The sequence below is a fragment of the Podarcis melisellensis genome (assembly GCF_964234715.1).
Source record: "Podarcis melisellensis genome assembly, chromosome: 12".
Classification (NCBI taxonomy): Eukaryota; Metazoa; Chordata; class Lepidosauria; order Squamata; family Lacertidae; genus Podarcis; species Podarcis melisellensis.
The window spans coordinates 26,129,645-26,156,154 of NC_138544.1; the positions used below are offsets into that span (position 1 = coordinate 26,129,645).

General features: G+C 40.7%; 1 protein-coding gene across 3 annotated transcripts in view; it reads left to right on the plus strand.

The window, feature by feature from the left end:
- The first annotated feature begins 1,375 nt into the window (after nucleotides 1-1,375).
- The window catches only part of IGF2BP3 (insulin like growth factor 2 mRNA binding protein 3), a 66,838-nt gene continuing 41,703 nt past the window's right edge, over nucleotides 1,376-26,510 (plus strand). Inside the window, exons 1-2 of one of the 3 annotated variants that reach the window (XM_081883266.1) lie at nucleotides 1,376-2,787; nucleotides 4,641-4,701. In XM_081883266.1, the coding sequence (XP_081739392.1) occupies nucleotides 2,613-2,787; nucleotides 4,641-4,701 (236 nt within the window). In that variant the 5' untranslated portion in view covers nucleotides 1,376-2,612. The remainder of the gene's footprint in view (nucleotides 2,788-4,640; nucleotides 4,702-26,510) is intronic. The other 2 variants (XM_081883268.1, XM_081883267.1) reach the window with 2 other exon arrangements.

Genomic DNA, 26,510 nt, shown 5'->3' on the forward strand with positions numbered 1-26,510 from the left:
AAACAATTGTACGAAATTATACATTTCAACACTGAATGAAGAAAGGTTAGATTTCTGAACAATGATCTAAATTATAAGATTTTTCCATAAATTAGAACTTTTGTTCTAAATTAGAATTTTGTTCTATAACAAAGTCTAATCCATCTTGTCTAAATAAATTTATGAAATAATATCTGTTCATGAAAAAAGTTGCTTCGCTGTAACAATTAGTTAGAGGGGCTAGTTACAACTTTTACATGGTTTTAAATACTCTACATTTCTGCATCTTGTCATTCTATTGCAAGTACTATCCTGTTTTCCATTTGCAAAGCATACATACCAAAACATTTGATCACTACTTTTGTCTGACAAAAGCACAGCTCTAACAAAGGCATTCATTAATGATACTTTTGCAGATTAAAAATACTTTTTGCTTACTTTATAGTTTTAGGACTGGAGTTAGTAAGTTATAGCAAAAACAACAACAACAACCCACCCCTATTTTCTCACAAAAATATAGTGAATGTGATTGTCACTATGTAACTAATAAAAGTACTTAACTGTTTACTATACCCATTATGACCCAATTCCTCCCTCCCCAGTCTATGCAGCATAAATGAACCCTTTTACTAAAGTGAATTCTTAAACAAAACCTACTGGATTCCTATATATTAAAACAGTGTTGGCTTTCATTTCCGTATCCTTTTCTTCATCTTCAGGCAACATTTTGTTTGCTCTGGAACAAGGCTCCTCACACTCTGACCCCTCCCCCCACAAACCCACCATTGTGCTTTACAAATGTTGAAAATTATGAATGGTTCCTTGAACCAAGAGGGGAGGGGGGAGGGGAGAATGGGGGTAGGTGGGTGGATTTCTCTGTGTGCTATGGTAATCCGAGGGCTATGTTGTCCAATCATCCCCATTTTTTTTCTGAGCTAGAAAAACCACCATTAACTCGGTTTAAAAGAAAAAGGGGAAGGAAACAGCTTGGGGTGGAGGTGGGGAGGGAAGGAAAGGGGGGTGGAGGATGTGTCCGGAGTAGCACGCTCATCTCTGCCCCTGCGCACTCCCACTTTTTAATCACCCTCCAACTGGCCTCCACCCCCTTTGTCCTCTCCGATTCATAACGTTTGAGCGCTAGAACCGCTGCAGCCAACGCTCATCAAAACCGCCAGGAGCATTACTATGCAGGAAGGAAAAGCGGGTGGGTGGGTGTGGGGGTAGGAGCTGTTTCAAGGAGACCCCTCGCTTCTCCCTCCCTCCCTCCCGCCCTCGGCGAGACCCCTCGCTTTTTCTCTGGCGCGCAGCCAATGGCGAGCGAGGGCGCAGGCAGCGCCACCAAACACGAAATCGCAGACAAAAAAGTGGCAGTGGAGCACATGGGTCGCCCCGACGAGGAAAGCAATGTAAGGGGGGGGGTCCCCCCTTCCCCAATCGAGCTCGCCGGTTCCCCTCGACCACGAGCTGCAGTTGGCACCCCGCGCTAAGCGGTGGCACTTTGCGCCAGGAAAGGCACCGAGTGGCCCTTTAAGGCTGCATTTGGCCTCCTTCCTTGTTCTATCTCGCCCCCTCCCTTTAACCAACCAACCCTTTCCGATTGCGTTGCGAAACGTAGAGATAGTTCCCGCAGCCCTTGCTGTATAAGGTTGCTCCTTTGCCCCCTCCTCCTGGCGAAGGATTTTTTTATTTTTTAAACGTCGGAAGCGAAGCTTTTGATATGTGTGTTTGTGCGCGTGTGGAGCAACCAAACGCCGCCGCAGAAAGTAGTAAACAGGGGGAGGGGAGCGAGACCACGCGGTCCGGGCTCCGCGCCCATCCAACCTCCCAGTGTTAAAAACTTGTCCTGGACAGCCAAAGCCAACTTCGCTTCTCCTCCTCCTTTGTGTGTTATGCGAGCTTAAAACCTGCAGCTATCTAATTGAGGCGTTAGGATTCCTCACGTGAGAAGTTGATTTGTAGTTTGAACACGTGGCTCATTCAAAAAGCCGGAATATTCAAGTGATTTCTCTCTCTCTCTTTCTCTCTCTCCTCCCCTCCCCTCCTCCCACTCTGTTTTTTTTTTCTCCCTTCCCTTCCTCCCTTTTTGGGAGGGGCGGTGCCTACATTCACGTATTGTAACATTTTCATACTCCGCCTGCTGCTGCCAAAGGGGCTTGGGGGCAAGACAAAAAAAGTAGTTTCTCTGCCCCTCATCTCTCCTCCCTTTCCTATCTTTTCTTTTTTTAAACCGCCACCCTAGTTCCAAAAGCGTCGTGATTTCCACTATCGGTTCGGATAACGTTGTGAACCTTCAGTATTCGGATTTGGTCACGGGCTTCTTTCCTTTTCCTTTTTTTTTTAACTGGTGTGTGAGAGAGAGAGAGGGAGTGAAAGAGGGAGAGAGAGAGGGGTGGGTGGGGGACGGACGGACGGATACAAGCTGCAGTTGTGTGTGTTTGTGTGTGTTTTTAAAGCCCCTTGGCATTTTTATTTTACTCCCTGGATCGTTTGAGGGGGCGTTTATATATATATTTTTGCATTATTGTTACAAGACAGCGCGTGGTGGTGGCGTCGTCGCCGTCGTGGTGGTTTTTTTATTTTTACAAAAACATTACTATTAGGCAGAGCTCTATTTTTTTAATTAAAACGAGAAGATGAACAAGCTGTACATCGGGAACCTGGGCGAAAACGTAAGCCCTCTGGAGCTAGAAAGTCTCTTTAAAGAGTCCAAGATCCCTTTCACCGGCCAGTTTCTCGTGAAGACGGGATACGCGTTCGTGGACTGCCCCGATGAGAACTGGGCTATGAAGGCCATCGAGGCACTTTCAGGTGGGTCCTTCTCCTCCTCTTCCTCCCACCGGCGTCTCCGCTTTTGGTCCCCACTATCCATCCTCCTTTCTTCCTGGGCGCCATCCTGCCCCTTCTCCTGCCCAGACCCCGAGCTATTACTCCCACCCACCCACCTCGGGGGGCCGCTCGGCTGCCCGCAACGCTTTAAATCGAATTGACCGGCCGTGCAAGGATGCCCCGGTTTGTAGCCGAGGGCAGTTGCTCGGCCAGGCGTTGCCGCGCTGGGTTGAACTGAATTTATTTCGGAGGGCTTCGGCGGCGTTATAATCTGGGGCCTTGAACGAGGGGGGTGGGGGGAAGGCTAAGGCTGCTGGTGCTGCTGGGCCGGCCTTCTGCTCTCCTCTTCTCCCCCACCCACCCCCATTTGCAACTCTTAGACGCGCAAACTGTTGGCTTTAAGAAAACCTCGCCCCCCTCCCCTAATGGGGAGCGGGAATGGGGAGCGCGCAAGGCCGCTGCGCTTGGAAGAGCTTCTTCCCCACATTCCTAGCATGAGTATATAATCTTAAAAAAATACTGGCGGAGAGGTGTGCGCGCCCGAGGTGAAAAGAGAGCTGCGTTTGCGGGAGGAGGAGGGGGGTGGGGAGCGAGGCGCGCAAAAAACATCGCCCCTTCCGCGCGCGCGGGCGGGCACGCTCCCGTTCGTTCGCCTCAGACGCATGCCAGGGCCCAGCCAACAACCGCCAGTCTCCCCCCCCCCGCTTGCGAGGGGTTTCTCCGTTCGCCACAAGAGCACCTCACACGCGCGCGCGCGCGAAAACCCTCGGCCTCCCCGCGCTCTGGCGGGAGATGCCGGAGGGCAGGTGGCGGGGGAGAAAAGTGAGGGGGGGTGTCCCCCCCCACAGACACCCCGCCAAGGGCAAACGCCCTCGGTCCGCGGCGCAAAGTCGCGCCAGCCTCCCTCTCAATTCGGTGCCCTCGCTCGGCTCTCTCTCTCTCTGAGCGAGGGCGCGCACTCTCCCGGCTTGCTCCAAGGCTTGGCGTGTTAACACGAGACGACAAACTTTGGACGTGTGTGTAAACGGAAAGGCCCCCTGTTTTCCCGCTCCCCACGGCGCGCTTGGGACAGAGGTCGAGGCCTGGAGGCCCGCCTCGGGAGCGCGCGCGCCTGCACCTTGGGGGTCATTTATTTCGCTTTCGCTTTGGGCTCTCGCGCCCCGAGTAAAGCATGTCAGTTTTTCTTAGCTTCTCTTCTACATCCTGTTTTTGTGTGTGTGCGCGCGCGCGCGAAAGGCAGCTTGGCGGGCTGAACGAGGGAGGGTTGTTTGGTTGGGCGGGCTTGTTTGGGTCTTGGTTTTTGCTCTACTCGGCTTCATGGGGGGCGACTTTGGCCCAGCGGGTCGTGGTAGGAGGGGGCGTATGAAAAGAGCTTAAACGGGTGCATTTCCAGGGAAAAACGCGTGGGGAACACACTCCTTTTTCACCCAAACCACCAGTTCCTGTTTCCTCGTGACGAGTTCTTAGAGGCCTGTTAATCTCATCAGGGGAGGCGTACATATAATGCATGTGTGTGTATGTACAACTGAGTTTTAACGTATCACACTGGAGGATACTAGAGGTTAAAAGAGAATAACGTCCTGCTTGAGAGTTGCCCTGAATACATTTTCAACCTTTTCTATCGGAACTGGCTCTACTGTACGCCAGGTTCTTGGCGTGTGGCTATTTATCATTCCCACCATGCTTCAGTTGCTGCCCTGTAACTTTTGGTGAGCAAACTCTATAACATGTTGCATTTGTGTTTCCTTTGCTGTTTTACATCAGAAATTCATATCGGGAGTAGGGGTGTGAGAGCACCCAATTAATTCTAAAACCACTTGTATTACTGTTTGTAGGTAAAGTTGAACTGCATGGTAAACTCATAGAGGTTGAACATTCAGTTCCCAAAAGACAAAGGTACGTAATGAATTTATTTTCTTTTATCTCCCCCCCCCTTTGCGAATGGAAATCTTCATCTTTCAGAAGAAACTGGAAGCAAGTTGATCTCCTTATTACTTTGTGATATTAAATCACTCATTAATTGTTGATCTCCTTATTACTTTGTGATATTAAATCACTCATTAATTTGTGATATTCAGTAATGTTGTTCTTATATTAATGATGAATGCTGTCAGGTAGCTGTGGCTTTAAAAGAAAGTTGAACAGTCATAGATGGTCAAGAGTAAAACATTTCATTTGAACAATTTCATATTGTAGTTAGGAAGTAGTGGAGCATTAAGAATCAGTGTGTTGAACCATGAAATAGACAAACTACAAACATCTTGCCCATCTCGTGTTTTTGTTGAAGTTCGTATAATATTTATGTTGAGAAAGTTTTATTTGAGTATGTAACCCCACTTACCTTGGAGTAAGACCCATTGAGTAGACATGAAATACCACTGCAAGCTGAGGTATTTCTTTATCACCAGATACTTCTGTATGGCAATATGGGAGCCCTCCTTTTTTATTTTTAATGCAAGGTACAGTTGATACATAGTTAACTTTTTCTGTTTTTTGTGAAAAGAATACTTTACACCAAGTAATACAGCTTCTGAGGGCCAGGTAGATACAAAGGTTTCTTGAATCTAAATCAAAAACTTGCCTGGAGTAGTTAAATCTGCTTTCATAAATGCATAGATTATGAAGCAATCTTTATTGTGCTGGTATCTCACATTTAACTGATGCTTCTTTAAAAACTTATTCTGTACCTAGGCAAGAATACAGTCCAGATGAAAAAGCTTTTCTTAAAGAGACAGGCATTTTTAGGCCTCTAAAATAGTTGTTTGGAAGTGTTAGCTGCTGATTGTTATCATTTACTTTGGGGAATTAAAATATGCAAGGCTTACTGAACGTTGTATGAAAATTTACGTTGGAACCAGAAGAGATTTGTGGACAAATACAATTAGGAAGCAACCTCTGTTAATGTATTAAGGCATATTGTATCTATTGGCATGCATTCTGGTATGCTTAATACTTGTTTGGTTTACACACTCTGTCTGCATTGAAAATGGGGTAATTCAACTTCTTTACTAGTAATATGTATCTGTTTACTTAAAGGATCAATTCCTTTGTGTACCCTAGCCATTTTATAAGTATTTTCAGTATAGTATAATGTAAGGTAGTAAAGTGATGGTTGTATGTGTAAATGGAAACCTTACTGTACTCCAGAAATACTTGTAATAGTGAATTTTAATTATGTTGTCTTGTTGCTGTGGTGTAGTAATGAAAATGTGATTTAAAAATATTCACTTCCTGATTCTTACTTTTTTCTTCCTTTCCTCCTTTTTGGTGTGCAGTTAAAAATGATGTGCATTAATGCTACAAGTAGCTTTGAAAAAACATGTGAAAATTTGTTTAAAGTAATTTTGTGGTGCACAAAATTTTCTTTTTTAAGATTTTTGCTATATTTTCATCCTTAATAGAATTTTATATAATGGAGATACAAATCTTTAATGAAATATACAGACACATGTGCTTTGTGGACTTAAGCATCTGATATGGAACCTAATTTAAAACATAGGGTGCAGTTCTAGTTATGTTTTGGAATAATTTCCATTGAACTCAGTGAGACTTGCTTCATACTGAATCATGCATTGGACTGTAAAGTATAGTCTCTGTGTTTGTGTTTTATAGCCAACATTTCAAAAGTGTGCCATTCTTCTGCTTTGTATCTAAGGAATGGACTTTCTGTGCCATGGAGCTATCTTGTGTAGTATACAGATAATAACTGTCGTAATGTCCTACCAAAAAAAGATGAAGAAATAATGTTATTTACAGATGTTTCTCTGAGTTCATGTAAGACTTCCAGATCAATTGATCTGTACATCATAAGATGTATATAGGAATTTGCTGTTTTGGAACCCTAGGTTAAATTACTTTTTCACCCTTTCATTTCTTAAACTCTCTTCTTCCCTCCCTTTTTCATTTTAAACAGAGGGTGCATGCAGTTATTACCAGTGGGTCAGGGACTTTTGGTTGGATAAATGCTTCAGTTAGAATTAAGAAGTAGTTTGATACAGAATATGGTGAAGTCCCGTAAAATATATTTATTAAAATGTATTGATATTTTTCAAAAAGTTCAAAGCAGTGCACAGCAGTATATCAATCTTTATCATTGAGCACTGCTGATATGAATGTTCTCATCTATCTGGTTATAGATCTACTTCTATAGAATATATAGTTCATGCTGTGTAGTTGTAGATATTCTCCCTTCATTCATTTTGGTGAGATTGTGCACTAGGGGTGGACACGGGGATATTGTTAATCCATATCCTCTCATAATAGTGTCAGGAGCTCTTACAAAACTAAATTAAATTTGAAAGGCCAGTCTCTGTAAAGCTAGCCTGGTTTGTTATTTAAAGGGAGTTTTAAGGCTCAGCAGTTGCATTCCAGCAGTTTGGACTTTTAGATTGAAAGAGGACACACCCACACTCGCAAAAGCAACCTTTATACCTGCTGTGAAAGGCTGTTTAGGACTGTGGTGTTCTAGAATGGTCGTTGAGACAGGCAAATAGGCTATATTGTGATTGAGTTGGGATAGAGGGAATGGTCTAGTTTTTAGCTGGGAGCAGAGAGAGAGCTGTTTATAATATGGCTCTAGCCAGAAGCTGATTTCTGTCTTACTATGGAAACCTCAAGGGAATATGAAAGGAATGTAAAATGTTTGCATTCATAACCTCATGGATCATAGAAAACCTCCAGATACTTTAGGGAAGCTTGGATCACTTCATTCAAAACTTGGAAATGGCATTGTAACAATGCGGGCTGCTAGTCACATGTTACAAAAAGAATGTGGAGTATTCTTAGCTGTGATCATCAGCTACCACAAATGTTTGGGAAAAATTTATGCAAAACAAGATAGTACATGTATATTGGAAAACTTTTGTACAAGCCCTTTAGATACTCCCTAGCTTGCCACAAGAGCAGCTGTTATCTTGGTGGGGCAATATACATACTGCAAACTGATTATTCTAATAGCACTGATGTCATTTGTTGTGTGATGGATGGTTTAGCTTGGCAGGGAGGTGGGTGGGGATCTGATACTGGCCAGCTGGGGGCTGCATATTGAGTCAGTACTTGATGAGCTTGAGTCTTGTTAAATCCTTATAGATTTCGTATTTCTGACATTTATTCACTAAAACTAGAATCCGTATTATAGTACTGTTTCTGCTTCAAGGTTGGATGCCAGCCCATTTTTGTATCACTTTTGTTTTCCCCTGTGGGTTTCAAAACAAAATTTCATGTTTCCCTAACCACATGGGAGTGATGATTTGGTTTTCAGAAACTGAACCACAACATAAGGTTGGGCTGTGTTGTAATCAGGATTTCTCTTATTCATTGTGAATACGCTGCCAAGTGCAATATAGAATCTATGGAATCAGCAAATTTTAAAAGCAAAAACAGCTTAGCCTTTGGATAATATGGTCCTGAAAGTATTTAGACAAGGAAGAAGGCTGAGGATCCAGTGATGATTTGGGGTGAGGTGGGAGCTCAGGTAGCTATTACAGTTGTTAAATTGAGCAGACGTTGTGCTCCATGTTCCTCTTCATGTCTTCCATGCAGCAACACATTATTTGCTTCTTGTGCTTCATTCTACATCTGCCTTCGTATCCTATACAAAACTGGTCTTTGCAAAACATATCAAGTTTTGTTTAGAGTCACTTCAAGCAGGCAGGTTACAAAATTCAACTTTATAGTTTCCAAATATTTGTTTATCAAAACATGTATATCCTTCCCTTTTGGTGGGCTAACAACATTTTTAAAAATATAAAAAGAACAATATAAAACAGAACAGTTTAAAAACAAACATAAAAATATTATCTGCCACATATACCAAAAGCCTGTCAGAATAAAACAGTTTGTTTCTACATTAGTTATTTAAAAAATTATGTGGATACCTCAAAGATCTGTTAAAATGGCATGTCCTAAAATGGCATGGGGAATTTATGACCCTCCAAATGTTGTTGGACTTCCAACAACCCAGCCCACATGGTTAGTGATCAGGAATGATGGGAGCTGTAGTACATCATCATCATCTAGATAGCCACAGGACTCTTGCCCCTGGTCTGGAGAAAGTACTCTCTTTTATAAAGTGTAATTTACAGTTTGAAGTCCTTCATATCAAAGAAAAAAAACCTTTAATGTCTGTGGCAGCATGATAATCTTACTGTATTTTGGGCAGAGTTCTAAGTAACGTTTAATATAAATTATGCTAAACATCCATAGAAAGTATATGGCTATTTGGACCTTTTTAAATGTAGGAAACTGAAACTCTTCTGACAGTTCTTGTTAATCTCTACAGTGTGATACAAAGACTGACCCTTCCAAAATGGAATGTAAGGTATGGTGCTGCTGGAAAATGTCTTTTCATCAATATGTTTTCATGTTAGTAGATAAGCTTGAGGATGCTTCAGTAAGACAGTATGACTAAAAGAATAACCATGGGGAACCACATCTAACACCTTATACTGAAGCAGGATTGTCCATTTCTAAACCATCCCAATACATAGATTTGGTTAGTAATACACAGTTAGCATTTAAATTTGTTTCCTTCCAAAGTAAGCCTTTTGTATATTAGTTTAGGAAATAACAATTCTGACCCTTGTTGCTCTTATTAATTTGCACTTTTTCCTGATGAACAAAGCAACCCTAAGTTTGTATTCATATAATGTGAATCTGCCCCTGGCTCCTTTGAATGGAAGGGCAGGGTATAAATTTTATAAATTCAAATAAATAAATCTGTCCTCTTACTTGCCGTTGCTATTATTCTAAAAATAGTGTTTGTAAAACCCAAATCCAGACTTAATTACATGTCTGGGTTAGAATAGGATGCTTTTTCTGAGTAGTAGAAAATGCAATTATATTTTGTTCAGAATGAATGATATTATTTCAATAATTCCTTAAAGAACTGAAATGTGGCATTGCTGAACTATTTGACTGTGCTTTGCAAGTTATAATTCAGGAGGTGATCAGTGCTTTTCTCCCCTTAAAGCCATCAGAAATGGAGGGTGCAAGGATGTGCAGCTGCTAACTATTGCAGCTTCTTTTCTACTTTGTGGCTATAAAGTCAGATGGCAGGGGAGGGACTGACGCAGTCTTTGGTTGTATATGTTGCTGTACTAGGCTTCCTTGCTAGGAATAAATGCCGGCATGCTGTGGCTGCCCACGAACTGGGCACACTCTGTTCCTGCCAGGTCTGAGGGAGACAGCACAGACATGGCAGCCACTGTGTAATGCTGTATTTCACCAGCTGGATTAACACAGATGAACATTCTACAACATATTCTGAGGGGGCCCTCAGGCCCTATAGTTAATACTTGTAGATAATTATTACTTAAATTTATTTGTTAAAATAGCTTTTCCCAAAAAAAATTTTCCAAATTGGTTTATGTAACAAAATACACAGGCGCCAAACAACAAAATTATATAAATAACAGTATAAAAACAGGCGCAGGGGATAAAATTGTTACAAAAGCCTTATGGAAGAAGTGTGCTTTTTCTTTTTTGATTGGGGAGAAAGGGTCTAATTAGGTTGTGATTACTTGGAAATCAGATCTCAGGGGCATTGTAGATAGAAGGCTGAGTAAAATAAGCGGTACAGTGTGGTGTGGCAGTGAAAAATTGCAAATTAACTTGTTAGGAATTGCTGGGTAAGGAGTTGAAGCTTTTAAGTACCTGTGACAAAACGTTATTGAAGGGGAGAAGAAGGTCAAGACAAAGAGGATGAAATTGCTTTCGTCCTTTTACCATCCCATTTTCCCACACTGCCCTGCTCAATAGATAGCTCAGGTTCTCCTCTGGTTGAGCAAAGGAGTCAGAGTAGTGGCCTTTCAGTCCCTACAATGCCTTTGTTGGCTGAATGTTGTATATGTGAGCGCTCTCACTCCTGACTAAGCCTCAAAGTCATCTTAGGGGTCTGTCTTGGAAATGAACATAGCAAAGCATGCTGCCGATCTCAAAACACTCAAAGCAGTGGCATAGTTAATGAAGGGGAAGATCTGTTCTCATTCCCTTTCCCTTCTGGCAACCTCCTTATTAAACCCAACTCCAGGGGAAGCAAATTTTGTGATGTGTCACTTCCTGAAGCCAGCACACCTCCCCAACATCTTTACGTTTTGAGATGGAATGGTCCCTCGCGACTTTAAAGATATTCTTTGGCACCTTAGGAGGTGCCTATTTCATGGGGCCAATGTCATTTTACCTTGTGAGATTCCTGAAGTTGAAGAATAGGTTCACTCTGGTCATTTAAAGGAGTCTGTATGTGGTGAGGTGATAGGTTTGATGAGGTGCATATTCTCCAAGGCTGCATCTCTCTTTTGCCTCAGACACGAAGGCCTGTCAGCCTCAGCTTCCCTTCAGCCTTGATTCCATAGCCTTTGATTACCACGGCTCTTTGGGTACGCTAATGTGCAGGATCAGGAGCAATCTGCTGCCCTCCTCCTGTGCCTGTTAGTGTCATGTATGTATGTATGTATGTATGTATGTATGTATGTAACATGCCATTTCTGTAGTATAGGATGTGATGGTTGAACCTAGAATTCCGTGTGTGATTCAGTTTCTCCCCAACCAAAAAAGGAAGACCTGGGAAATGTATAATAAATGAAATTACAAATGCTTCCCAGGCAAAGGATGCTTAATTAATGCTACCTGTACCTCTTGAGTGCTGAGTTGAATAATATCCAGAAAAATCTTACTTTTGATTAGCGTTACATTTAGTTATATACTCATCCTCCATGTTGATTGTTGTAATGTGGTGAACAGAGTCTACGGTATTTGTCCTCCTGTTTTTTTAAAAAGTAAATCAGAATGCTCAAAAGCAAAAGTTGATACTTGAGTGTGGCTTCTCTAGATATTGTGGCCCTACTTCAGGATTTCTGATATTTACTTCTAACTTGGATTACAATGATTTAAATGGAACCCAAAGGTTCAGGTTGCTACAAGTAAAAAGTAAAGTCTTGCAGAACAGGTATCATTAGTTGACTGAACTGGCTGTTTTCTTTAGAAGATACAGTTGTACCTTGGAAGTTGAACGAAATCCGTTCCGGAAGTCTGTTCGACTTCCAAAAGTTTGAAAATCAAATCACGGCTTCTGATTGGCTGCAGGAAGCTCCTCCTAAGCTGTTCAAAAACCAAGGTACAACTGTTCTTCGTTTATTTAATCGATACATTGACTACTTTGAATGTGTACTGACTCTTGGACCTATGCACGTCTCTCTTTAATGGGGAAGTAACAAGTACCAAAGATGCTCTAGTCAAATGTCTGCATTAATTAGCTCATCATTTACAGTTTGCATATTAAGAGTAGTTTTCCAAAGTGATTAGTCCCTGTTTGTCTGTGAATGGCAATGGACACATTTTCCTATATCTATTAGAAAAAGAAAGAAAAGAAACCACAGGCACAAGGGCTATTTTGGTGATTAATATTTCTGTGCTGGCTGAGTAAACTAACATTGTCTCAGTGGGATGGTTCATTTGAGATTCCTAATGTGAAGTTTTTGGAAATGCGAGTGCTAAACCTTATTGGAACCGGACAGATGTTCTTCAGTACTTTGAGGTCTAATCAGCACAAAAGAACCCTGGACGCTCCATGTGAACATTTCCTAAGTATTATACCTGTGCATTTACATTTTGCTTGAACACTTCATCAAGAATTCCTCTTTAAAGAGAGTCTGGAGAGCCTGTGTTAGTGAATGCTTTTGATTATTACTCCTTGTCCATATAATTTGTTTCCCTCCCCGGTCAAATGAAACGTGCTTCATTTAATCCTGAATAAGGTGCTCCTCTTTCTCTGGCTGTGTGCAGACACAGGGGACGCTCAGAGAAAGAATGATTTGCTGCTTGTAGTTTGTGCTCTTACACTGTCGGTGCACTTTGAGTTTTATCATCCTTCGGTAGTACACAATCATCAAATGTAGATGATTCTATAAATAATCATTCTATAAATAGGCAGGAGTAGAAGAAAGTTACAAAAAAGCTAGTTTAAATTGTGTAGAGAAAATGTATAATATGATTTTAGAGAAGCTTTCTGATGTTCCTTTTATAAGCCATACAAATGCTATTATTTTCCTGCATCTTTTAAATATGTAAAAGTTTAAAATACTTACGTTAGAGCCCTTTAATTCTAGAAATCTAAAAGATGAGTCTGTTAATGGGGCTCAGTTCTTGCCTATCAGATGTGTCTGAAATGGCATTTACTTTACATAAGGAATATTTTGAAATCTTTAGTTTAATATAGAAGATGTCATTAATTTTGGCTTGGATGTAGCATATTCTTGTCTTGCTTCACACATGAAAGCACTTATCTATATGTAAGAATTTCAGGGAAACTACAAAATATATCTAAACGTGGGATTTAATATTCTTGTTTTTACACTGTGTGTATGCCTGCCAGGCACAAGTGTGTATCTTTGAGTATCTGTGTGTGGTTATTTTTTTATTTGCTTGGGAAAATGTATTAACTGCTTAATCAAATAGCTTTCTAAATGATGTACATAATAAAATTGTAGATAAAACACAGTTAAAATCCACAAACTGTTTTCAAATATATATACATAATTATAAAAAAGATAAAATCAGTTAAATTAAAAAAATTAATATAGTAACTAAATCATGTGCTTGGATAGGTTTGCTGCAACTAAAAAAAATTTGGCAGGTGTGTAATGCAATGTAGTGAGGGCATCTTCCTAATTCTATCCTGTGAACACACAAATGCCTTTGAACTGGGATTTGGTAAAGTGAATTGCTCCTCACTTTTTTTCGAGATGTGTGCGATTAAAAACCTCATCAGTGCATGCTGGTTTAATTGCTTGAGGATGTGCCTAGAACTTTTCTATCCTGGAAGCAGTGTAGAGCTTGTCTACACTGGAAGTTGAAGTGTATGGTCTCATGGATAAGAATTTTTAGCAAGCTTTTTAAAATTACAAGGTTGTTGTACTGCTAAGAACAAATCTGCAAAATGGCATTTTGTTGCCTGTATGCCCTTTTTCTTGATCAAAGCTTTTGGAAACTGTCTAAGGAGCTTTTTAGTATAATAGCTGATTTGGTGTCTTTTCTGTGTTTGTGCTTTTTAAATTATGTACTGCTAAGTTGATATTAAGCAGTTCCAAGTTTGTGGTGCATATGTAGTCCAATAAAATGGAAAAGTCACACTGGATAATGAAGGGGAAGTCATATTTTTAAAACTTTTGTCTATATATCGAAATCACTTTGCAGTCAGAAAACTAGCACTACAGGGAATGAGCAGGATAGATCTTTTTTTCCAGTGGTGTTTTCACTTGCGGGAAGTTTTGAACATGAGAGAGCAGTAATCCCCCCCAAAAAAGTTTGAATTGGTGTAGTCCATTGCAGCACAGAATATAGTTTGGGATCTACTGGTTGCATCTCAGAATGGGCTTCCAGTTCCCAGTGGTTTAACCATAGCAACAATAACAAATCCTTTTTTTTTTACTGCTTTGGTAGTATAAACACTATACCTTTAAGGCACATTTGAGGCATATTTCCGTCCACAAAGAATTCTGGATACTGGAGTTTGTAAGGGCTGCTGGGAATTTTAACTTTGTAAGGGGTAAGCTACGGTGCACAGAATTGTTTGTGCTTTAAAGGTATTCTGTGTGTGCAGCCTAGTGGGCTACTGAAATCTAGGAAGCTTGAATTCTCAGCCTGAGCATGTTCTCAGAGCACCTTGTGTCATAATTCTGTGTCTGCCTTCCTGAGCCACACTTCACAGCTCTAGTTAGTGGGAAAATGAAGTGCCTCTTGCAAGCCTTAAACCTGCCCACCCTATCTGTTGTCTTAGGACTCTACCAGAATCTGCTGCATTTAGATGCTGTCAGAATGCGACAGCAGCCACACCCTGGAAAACTGCTTTATCTGGCTTGCTAAACCAGGTGAAGGTAGCTGATGGGTCTCAATCCCTCAGTGAGTTAGGCTCTGGTGGATTGAGCAGAAAAGACCAGTAGTGGGTCCAACAGTCAAGAAGGTGGTTTCTGCACATGGCACCAGATGCATTTTGCACCTGGCTGTCAACCACATGTGACCAAGTGAAGATGCACTTGTGCTAGGATGGCGTCTGAGGTCTCCACCATCTAGAGTTGCATGCCTGGGGATCCTTGGATCTTTCCTGTTTTCACACACTAACAACACATCCTGTTGAATTCTTTTTGTGGTATTTTATCTGCCCCATCAGAACGAATTTCAGGAACCAAAAAGTTGTGTTGAAAAATAAGATTTTCAAGCCATCTGGCCCCACACTGTCAACCAGACAGTCTGTTTTGGTGACACAAACCCTGGTTTAAGGAGCTATTTGACACCTAGCATATATATCTGAGTTTCTAACACGGCTGGGAAGGTAGCCCATCTAAAACCTCTGCTGCCTTGTGGGATCGCTTCAGGGAAAGAAATGACTAAGAAGTAAATCCTACTCAAATCTGCAGTTGAGTCCCTTTCACACCTCTTTCCAGCAACTCCTGCAGCCAAACTCGGCTTTCCTTTGGACCACATCAGCGAGGCTGAGGGAGGCGGTGTTGTTGTCTGGGCAGCCCAGGACCTCCATACACACTGCCCAGACTTGTGTTCCAGGAAGGTAACTTCAGTGCTGCTAAGTCAATAGTTTGACCACCCCTGGAGGCACACTCCATTGTCTCTTGAGACAGATGGATGCCTGCAACAGCAAGAGGCAAAGCCTCACTTCAACCAGTTGTCTGTAGCTTTTCTTCTTCCATTTCTTTGTTTGGCTTCTCTTTATGTATTGCTTCCCAAGTTGTATATATAGTAAATAAACCACTTTTTCCAGAATAAGAATCAGTGGTTGAGAAACCTTTTTAATTTGTGCTAATGTTAAGGAGGTGAATATGGTATGTATTGTATTACAATACATAAATTGGCTAAGAGATTGATGAAAGATTGATACGTGTGTGTCTTTCAGCAGTAGGCAACTGGGGATCACCTGTGGAATTGGGCTAATGCTGGAAACTTTAGTGCAGTAAATACATGCATGCAGTGGAAAGACTAATGTAACATCAGAACATTAATGCTATTGTGTTATCACCCCCCCCCATTGGCTAGAGAAACAGGGTGCATAGTTTCTTGGTGTGCTCTTCAGTCTTGGTTCTCTATAATAACACTGTCATTTGTATGCAAAACAGACTAGCTTTGACCATTTTGGGCTAGGAGAACTTAACAGTACTACATAGAGGAAACGCTGAAATACTTGAAACTGATGCCTACTGTATTTAGCACCCCTAGCCTTCACATTTAGGCTAGCGTTTGCACAGAGAGAAGTAGGCAAACAGTATTTTAATGAAAATATGTCATTATCCCATTTGCATTTTGTGTGTCCTTTTCCCTGTAAAGGAATGATCAAATATTGGCAGGGCCCTTTCAGTATGTTTGATGACAATTGAGGCAGTGTTCAATTCTGAAAAAGCTTTACCAAACTCTTGCTATTCTCCCCCAACACCAAAATTGTAATTTTAGTAATTATGGTGTTCCCTGTGGTATTGAGTTAACATCCAGTTTTCAATAAAATGATTGTTATCCATTTCTTATTCCATCAAAACTCATTGGCTTTGCCATTTATTCTTTCTGTCAGGTAGCTCCAAAAAGTTATCTGAAGGTTTCACTGTTGTTCCTGTATATAATGGAAACGAAATAAATATTTAAATTCTACCCTTCAGATAGTTTAAAAGCGACAGACGGCTCCAGTCATTCATATGCCCCAGATCTTTGTAGTTGTTATAATTATGTGTTTAAGTAAAGCACCATTTAATTTTTTTTGCACTGCATCTCCATACAAATAATACCTTTTTAAAATTGAGCATTTCATGGTTTTAAATGGCAAAACAGCTTCTGGAATGTGCTTCTGTTTGATTTCAGTCAGCCTTCCAGTTTTTGCAAAGTGCAAGCTAAGCTAAGGTTTTGGTGATAGTGACAATGCAGTTGCATGTGTATTAAAATGTAGTTTAATCTTATTTTTAAGGTATAGAGCCAGCACTAATATCTTTACCTGGGTTAACAAGAAAACTATACCTCTGTTAGAATACACATTTCGCAGCATTTAATGTCCTTAGTTCAGATTTGTGCTTTTCCACGATAACTCTTTATATGAAACATTTTGGAAAGGGGATATTGCCACTTGGTGAAGAGCTTGCAGTGTTGCTTGTTTTTATGCTGTGTAAAGTTCTCAAAATGTAGATTGCAACTATGTTGGCCATAAATTGAGTGCCTTTCTTCCATCCAGTCCCCTAAAAATAGGTTAAAGAAACAAGAAGCCCAAAATGGATAACATTCAGTTTTAGGATTGGGCCCCAAGAGGGTTCAATTGGGCTGGGCATAAAAAGGTATTGAAATGATTTTTGGGGAGCTTCACTATAAAGATGTAAGACAAAAATACAGTGGTGCCTCGCAAGACGAAAATAATTCGTTCCGTGAGTCTCTTCGTCTAGCGGTTTTATCGTCTTGCAAAGCACGGCCATTAGCGGATTAGCGCTATTAGCGGCTTAGCGGCTTAGAAAAAGAGGGGGGAAGGGAAAAAACTCTCAAGAACTCGCAAGACGTTTTCGTCTTGCGAAGCAAGCCCATAGGGAAATTCATCTTGCGAAGCACCTCAAAAACAGAAAACTCTTTCGTCTAGCGAGTTTTTCGTCTAGCGAGGCATTCGTCTTGCGGGGCACCACTGTATATTGTTTTTTTAGATTTTGCTTATGGATAAAATTGTTCCTAATGTGTCTTCAAATTGTTTATCATTTCCCACCCCCATTTAGCCTGTTATCTGACTGAAAGATTAGTGACTGGTTATACCCCCATTGTGACAACATTCCTGGTGTAAAACAATACTATGTCTTCCCACCCCACCCCCTGCAAATCTGTCAGCACAGTTCCTTCCAATTACATGGGCCTTAAAATGGGGTTGTCAGTAACTTGTGGAATTAAGCTAGGTACTGTTTGTTTTATAGCTTATGATCCTAGTAAAATTATTAGCTGTAACGCAGGTCAGTCATGAATAGATATCAAAGAAAAAGCACCTTGGCAAAATACAACCAGATTTTAAATTAAAGCTCTTATTTATTCATCCTTTTTAAGGTTTTGTGTCTGCAAGCCCTTTTGATTTTGTATTTGATTCCTGTCCTTTTGGTTTGTTACTTGGTAAAGTACAGTGTCTTGTGCTATTTGCATTCATTTTCTTTTCCATATTTATAGAGCAACCAAACACTTTGGGTGGTTTGCAAGTAAAAATCAAAGCAATAAAATGTCCAGAAAAGCATTTACAGTTTTCAGAAGAAATCATTTGATTTCTCCCAGTGTTTTGTGGCCAGTTGATCTGAAGTGGCTCACAAGTTAGAAGCCTCTCAAATTATATAGAAATAGGTCCAGGGTTTTTTGTGCAAGAGATATTTAAAATTATGGGGTGTTTGTGGGGGACGGGGGAGGAATTTGCTGTGGTAACTTTGTAGGTTCCAATTCACTAGCCTCATACATGCCCTAGGTTGTACTTCAGCATCCTTCTGCTTAAAAAGAATTGGGATTGGAGAGTTCTGATAAAATCATTACCTCCGATTACAAGGTTGTCCTTTCTCTTCCCTTCCTTCCTCTACTCTGGCATTTTCAGTGTATGGTAAACTTTACACTATTTTCAGGTTTATCAGATACTTGTGTGCTGTGTTTTTTTTAGGGGTGTGATCTGAAGTGCCATGAAATGAAGTCCTTAATTTGGGATGGAGAACCTTGGACACATCCAGCTTTGCTGGACTCTTTGAATCCACTGCATGCCGGTACTAAATAAAATGTTTAATACCAACACTCTGAAGTGGGCGCAGAAACAACTGGAAATAAGTTTTTACACAAAGCATTGTCAATATATGACTGTATCAGACGGTCCTTGTGGGCAATCTTGCCTCCTCCTCTTAAACGGGATGATGCTTCCAGACCACATCCACATGTACGGTACATTGCAGTAGACCAAGAGGATAAGTGTAGCTAGGCTGTCTGTCCAATACAGTGGTACCTCTGGTTATGTACTTAATTCGTTCTGGAGGTCCTTCTTAACCTGAAACTGTTCTTAACCTGAAGCACCACTTTAGCTAATGGGGCCTCCTGCTGCTGCCGTGCCGCCAGAGCACGATTTCTGTTCTCATCCTGAAGCAAAGTTCTTAACCTGAGGTTCTATTTCTGGGTTAGCGGAGTCTGTAACCTGAAGCGTATGTAACCCGAGGTACCACTGTAGAGTTGTAGTTGGTATTGAGTCACAGAGCCCAGATCACCCTCAATACAGTGGTACCTCGGGTTACTAACACTTCAGGTTACAAACTCCACTAACCCGGAAGTAGTACCTTGGGTTGAGAACTTTGCCCCAGGATGAGAACAGAAATCGCGCACTTGCAGCAGGAGGCCCCATTAGCGAAACCGAGCCTCAGATTAAGAACAGATTCGGGTTAAGAACGGACCTCCAGATCAAATTAATTTCATAACCCGAGGTACCACTGTATATGAATCTGATAAATGATACTTGAAAGCACTCACAAGTGTTTCAGAGAAGTAATATTTATTCAGATGAAACTGGCGATTTGTCCCATCAGCAGATATTGGCTCAGTATCCAAGGTAATCGGTTGTCATGGGGAGATAAAGAATTTGGGTTTCTCTTGGAGGTTTAATGTTGCCAGCCAGTATCTCTCAGCTCTGGTTCCTCATCTGTAAAATTGTAATAATAGCCTATATGTGGGGGCTCTTAACAGCTGCTGAGCTTTCTCGGTTTATTTCCCCTATGCAGTCAGTTCAAGATGACAGTTTGCTGCTGCTGCTGCTGCTGCTGCTGCTGCTGCTGCTGCTGCCCAAGGATAATGCTGGAAGTTGCTGGTCGTTTGGGAAGTTGGGGCCTCGGATTGATTTATTATCAAGCTATATTTCAGTTGTTATTTTGGGGCATTTCATTGCATAGTCAACACTACGCCTTAAATACATTAACTGAAATGGGAGGTGTGTATGATATACTTTAAGGAATTATTCACAAGAGATACCATATAAAAATTAATGCTTTAAAATTTACACACTTTTTCTGATATACTTTACATTAATTTTAAATTACTTATAAACAATATACATTGAAATGTCAGATCTTGGCTCATAGTGCAGTTGCTGATGGTTTTCTGTTGATTCATTGAATCTCCCAACTAACCTACTCTGGGAATTTTTAAATTCTTAATCATTAATGCTTACTCACAGATGCAAACATTGTTCTGTCTTTATTGATGGAACAAATTTTACTTTTAGTGTTTGATTCTGTTGCCACTTATCTGCATGCACATGGACACTTTCTAGCTTCCCGTACGCTCCATTGCATGAGGAGTTGGTGCTAAAAGGGGGGGGGAAATCCTCCATACGTACCATGCTCATATAAGTACTTTGCTTATGTGCATGCTTACACAAATGTCCTCTCTGTATCTGGCATTTGTTTGCAACCTAAGAATTAAATAGAGATAAATTGAACTCACATGTAAAAACTTATCAATAAGATATTGTCAAGAAATAATTATTATGCAAAAAGTGTATTAATAGAAATAATTTATGTACCAAGTAGATTTAGATAAACTGAATAATAAGTAGTGGTAAAGATAATGGATGATGTTTTGAATATGATCCTTTAAGTGTAGCCTCTGACCTGGTTTTAAAAAGTAGTCCTTTTTAAGTAGTGATTTGAAATATTGCCATCTGGCAGTTATATTAGGACAACCTTAATGACTCTCAAAATGAAATTGTTAATTTTGAAGATTTTGGTTTTGGTGTGTATTCTTGGGTAATACTGGAAGCTTAAAGAAAAAATAAAATAATTAAAGCATTGTTTAAAATACTGCTTTTGTTAGCTAACATAGATCTGCAAGGCATCTTTTGTATACCAGCTCTACAGGAATTGAAGCTACCGTCAATCATGTAGTCTATTATGAATGTATAGTGATTGATAACTTAATGGTAAACTTCTATATGTGTAGTTCTTGAGTGCTGCATTTGTAATTTTCATTAAATGATGAAAATTCAGTAAATGATCTACAAATTGGGAAGTGTCAGAAAGTTACCAGTTCATAGATATATTTACTTAATTGACTATGCTTGTGTGCTGTATGCAGTTAGGAAGCTGCTGTACTAGCTTCTAGAGTCCAGGGGAAACGAATAGATAAAGGAAAGGTGAAGCATAAATAGCAGTGTTTCCTGGTTGATCAAACGAATGAATGTTCCCTGGAATTCTAAGTTGCTAAGAGGTTTGCTGGATTTTATGTATTGAGATGGGTTAAATAATTGATTGCTGAGGAAATGAAATCCAAGGATTTTAACCAGCAGAGGAGCAAAAGAGGAAATAGGTCTTGGAAGAGGAGCAGGTTAGCCCCTTCAGAAGAATACAGACATTCCCACAATCATGACCACCACTGCAAGAGGCAAGAGCTACTTTTATGGTTTTAAGCACAGGAGGGATCCAGCTAGCAGCCTTTCTAGAGATTTGCATCATTCCTGTTGTGGCCCAGTTTTTAGGCATCTAGAAGAGCATGGTCATCATCCCCAAAGTCTCAATTTATTCCCAGTAAATGTACCGAGTAATGGAATAATAATGGAATGGCACCCCTGTCAATGCGTTTCCCTTCTGAGCTAGATACTTCTATCATCTCTTAAAACCAGAAGAAGGATGAGTGGTAAGGGTTCATTAATGCACTTGCTGCTTGCAGGTCCATCTTTTAACATGGCATGTATAATGAGAGGAAGAATGCTCACACTTCCCTCAACTCTGGCAAAGGGAGAGGTGGCACTGTTTTCTGAATGTCTGCAAGGTTTAATTTTATGGGAACAATCCCTTGCCTTTCCTACCCTTTCCAGCTGTGACCTCCTAGGGCACAGAAGTGGTCCTCTCTTCCTTTAAGGTAGATGTAAGCTTTTGGTTGGTTTAACACTTTCTCTGCAAAGTAGAATCAGACTAGTTAGAGGGAGCATTCAATTCCAAGGTTCATTTCTGCTTCCTCGCATAATGTCAAGCCATGGTTTTGTGTTGCATCTGAACCATCACATTGGATACAAGATTGCTGATGATATTTTTTATGTTTTATGTGTTTACTAGTGGGGATTTTAGTGATTTGCCTTGACTTTTTAAAACATAAAATTACCACACTCTAAACTAACTAGATGGAAAACTGAATTATGCATTTTAGAATAAACCGTGAAAATAAACAGGAAATAACATTTCTTTCTCAGGAGTCGAAAGGGCAGTCTTTACAAGTGGAAAAGCACCACCTCCTCTTCAGGAAGTTCCTTCCTTCCTTATTGGTGCTTTGTTATGGCTTGGAAGCAAGGTTGTATCAGAGTTCTGTGATAATTATTCCACTATTTTTCCTTCTCACCACCCCACCCTAAGCACTGTGGCCCTTTCCTCACTGGCCCAATGAGAGATTAGGGTTGGAGGAAACATGGAGGGACCCTTTGTTACAGGGTTTTAGGCCACAAAGGAAAGTTCCCACCCAACACTTCCTTTCCCCTGAACTAGGAGGGTTGGGGCTTGACAGTTGAGGCTCTGGATCCATCATATCAAGAGAGGAGTAAGTGACAGTGGGAAGAGATGGGAAATCTCCTATGGTTGAGATAGGTTATAAAGGCACTTGGTATTGAAATTTGTAAAAGAGGCCCAGGAAAACGGTTGAATTGATAGTTTAACATAATCCCTGAACTGAAGTAGAGTTGTCTGTCTGTTTGTTGTAGTGCTTTGCACACTTTGGTGAAAAAGCAATCCGTGTTTCTTAACGTGTAGATTCTCAAATATATGGTGGGAAAAATAGGATGTGAACCATTTTGCTGAAAATCAGAATTAAGAATGGAAGGAAGATGATGCAGTGTTGATAGATTGCAATGTTTACCATAAACAATGTAAAGTTTTCTATCACTTTTTAAAGACTTGTTTCAGTTGTATTCCATTGTGGAAATTGGTAGGAAAATGCAAAGATATATTTAAGTACTTGGCACAAGAGTTGTAGCTGCTTTACTAAATCCTTTTGCTAAGTCACACTTGGGAATTAACAAATTATGAATGTAAGTTTTTATAGCCTAAGAAGTGTGAAGAACAGTTGGAAGTCCTTGTGCGATACTTTCAAGTACACATGTTGTACAGAAGTTAATTTTTTTAAGACATAGGACGGCACTATTAAAAGCTTGACTCCTTACAAGCATGGGGAAGTTGGCAGGTCATGTGCAAGCAGCCTTCTTCAACCTGGTTCCCTCCAGAGTAAAAACAGTATTCAAAATATCTGGAGGGTACCAGGTTTAGAAATGCTGCTGTTCAATTTTCCTTCCATGTGTTGGCCTCATTTTCACATCTAATTTTCATGAAGGAAGATACAACTTTTCTACTTGCATTCCATCTTGTATGGAATCCCCCCCCCCCCCCCCGTTGCTTGGTTTTACTATAGAATAGTGTGGCTGGTATATTTTAGCTCTTAGCCAATATGGTTCAGAAGAAAAACATAGTTCCATGTACCCAAGGGAGGTTGTGGTTTTTGTTTTTTGAACACCAGGCCACCTAGGAAGACACTTTTGAAATTCAACCAAAAGTGGTTGTTATGGGCAAGGGTCTACTTATTGAAAGGGGGGAAATCGCACTGGGCGTGTTCCAAACCCTTGGACATGTCTAAAATAGCTCTTTTGATCTTAGCCATGTTGTGCTAGTCATAATTCATCAAACAAAATGGTTTGCGTGTGCCCAGCAGTATGTCAGTTTTTGTTTTGCATGTTTCTGGAAAGTTGTCTTTCAGTACAGTCATACTCCAGTGGTGGCTAATCTGTGGCCCTTCAGATGATGTTGGACTTGGTCTTCCATCATCCCTAGACAGCATTACCAGCATAGAGAACTCCAGGTATACATGTGTACTCCATTAGCCTATTGAGTTCAGTGAGATTTACTGTAAAAGTGTAGACTGCTAACCTTTCTGGCCTCACAGACACATTTGGGATATTAGGAGGACCTAGCTACAAACATGAGCCTGACCAAACTGCGGGAGGCGGTGGAAGACAGGAGTGCCTGGCGTGCTCTGGTCCATGGGGTCACGAAGAGTCGGAAACGACTAAACAACAGCAATGCCTCAGATCTGTTTTTGCACCATGGCAGTACTGAGCTGATCAGGGGTTTAATGGTTCAGCCAGTGGAGACAGATGTAATCTATTATTTGATTGGGTGAAGGATAGCTTATGCAGTTTCAAGAGCATCCATTTTATGAGAGCTGATGTGATTGTGCATTTGCATCCTTTCTGACACACTGTCCTTCTCGTCCTGTGGTACTCCATTCCTGTCTCTCCACCTATTGCTCCCTTCCCAGTCTTACCAGATCAGTCTTATTTTCTTCCTGCCCTCTCAGTCATTCTGCATTCAGATTTAGCTGCTCGGATGCCAGTCAGCGCCTTGATAAAGCAGTTATGGAAGAGGAAGTGGGAGAGAGCATCACTCTTCTAGCTTCCTCCTTCAACCTTATGTGCAATATTAGCTACCTAATATTGAAACTAGAAGGCTAGTAAAGAAGGTGGAAATTCTTAAAATAACCGTGTGAAATTTGTCCTAGCTGCTTTTGATCTTGGCATCTAAAAATACTTGTGTGGAAGAAAACTGCTATATTGTGTTTATTTTTGAAAGGACATTTACAACACTATCACATGTATGTTTATTGAGAACTAAATTCTACTGTGTGCTGTAGGGCTTGCTACCAAAAAGAGGTGTGAAGGCTCAGGAGGAAAAAAACAGCAGTGGGGAGAAGTACCCCATGTCTTTTCTGAGACTTCTCCAACTTTTTCAATTGAAAAAATTGGAAATTTATGGGGATTGCTGTTGTTGTTGTTTAAAAAAACGAGAACCTGCCTGTTCTCTGGCAAGCAGGAATTATATTTATTGCCTTTTAAGAATAATGCACGATGCAAGCTCCCACTTGAATGGGTTTAAGTGGAAGCAATTCCTTCAGAAAGCAGGCTTGCATTCAGCAATAGTGAGTTGGTTGGTGCTTATTGCTGGGATTGGCAGCACTCAAGAGTTCCCTATCAGGAGCTCCCAAGTGCAAGCCCCAATTTTGGCAGGAATCTTCTTTTTAGCAAGGAGAACTGCTGTTTTGCATGTGCTGTATGAAGCTGTGCGTGCAAGGGAAGAAAGAAAAGAATCAAGAGCATGTTTAGAATGTGCCCTGATTCTTTGCTTTTGAAATTGGACCACCTGACATCATGGTGACATCAGGTGATTGACAGGTGCATCACCGTCAGGGGGGTGTATTGTGGATATTATATTCCAACCACCGACCTTCTGATTGGCAAGCCCTAGGCTCTGTGGTTTAGACCACAGCGCCACCCGCGTCCCTACACACACACACCACATATATAATACATATCTAATATGCATTTGTGCACCTAGAGGGTACTGCTTTCATGAAAGGAGCAAAAGGGTGTTCTTGCCTGTGAATTGCTGCTTGCCTTCCTTTGGTGGCAATTTGATCTAGGGTCTTCTACTTTTTAAATGTCTATTTTTTGCTACTTCTCAGACAGCAAAAAACTAAGATGCATGTGCCTCAGTACATAGGGTGCAGCTACTCTCCGTTATTAAGTATATATATTCACAATTATGCTGATAAAGAACCCAAGGCATGTATACTTTTGAGGTCCTGTGCACACTTGCCTGGTAATAAGCTGAATTAAACAGAGTGCATCTTACTTCTGAGAAAACTTGCATAGATAGCTTTATACATCTCATAACCCAACTAGTACTATTACACATGCCTAGATATAAATGATGTAGAAAAACAGATTTAGCTTTCGTATGACAGTAAATACAGAATGTATTTCAATTTCCCCCTCAAATTAGTTTTTTCCCCTCAGAGGGCTGATGTGGCAGAAAAAACCCTTATTTTCTCATGTCTTCCAAGTTTCAGGAAATCTTAACATTTACACTTCCAGGTAAGCGCGCATAGGATTGCAGCCCCAAGTGCTACTTAACAGGAAGAGTGACACTGTCCTTCAGCTATATTCAGCATAAAGTCTAAATACTTATTCTGTTATCAGACAGATGTTCTCAAGCCTAAGTATTTTGGTCAAATGCACCATGCACTCTAATTCACATGTGCACATTTCAGCTAATCCTACAGTCTTTCTGTTGAAAAGTATATACTGTCCTTGGTTACAAACTCAATTGAATTCTGCTGCTTTAAAGTAGTGTGAAAATTACAACCATGCATTAGTATTATGATTATGTTCAAGTGTTTAGTAATGACATAATTCAAGCCACTAAAAGTTCAGTGCACAGTTGCTTCCATAAATTACTTTTAAGATTTATGCACCTTGGGTACATAAGCAAGTAGCTAATCTTACTGGGTAATATCTAGTGTAAGTCATACACAGTGTAGACTTTTTGAAACCAGTGGATTTAAGTTACATATGGTCATTTTCAGTTTATTGATACCTGGCATATGAACTACCGCAACTTATGCTGATTTTACTTATGTGATCATAACTTTATACGGATCCTCAATAATTAAATAGGGGGCGGGAGGCTATTATTTTTGGGGCTCTGAAGGCTCTCAAAGGGCCCTGTGAGATCTCGTGGGAACCTCCCAGAGCATTTGCACAACCATCTCAGAACCCTGCAAACTTTTTGTACAGGGAAAAATTGCGCAAAAGAGCTTTATTTAAGTTATTCACCTTACTTACCAGGCTTTGGGAGGCTCTGAGTTCTTGGGTG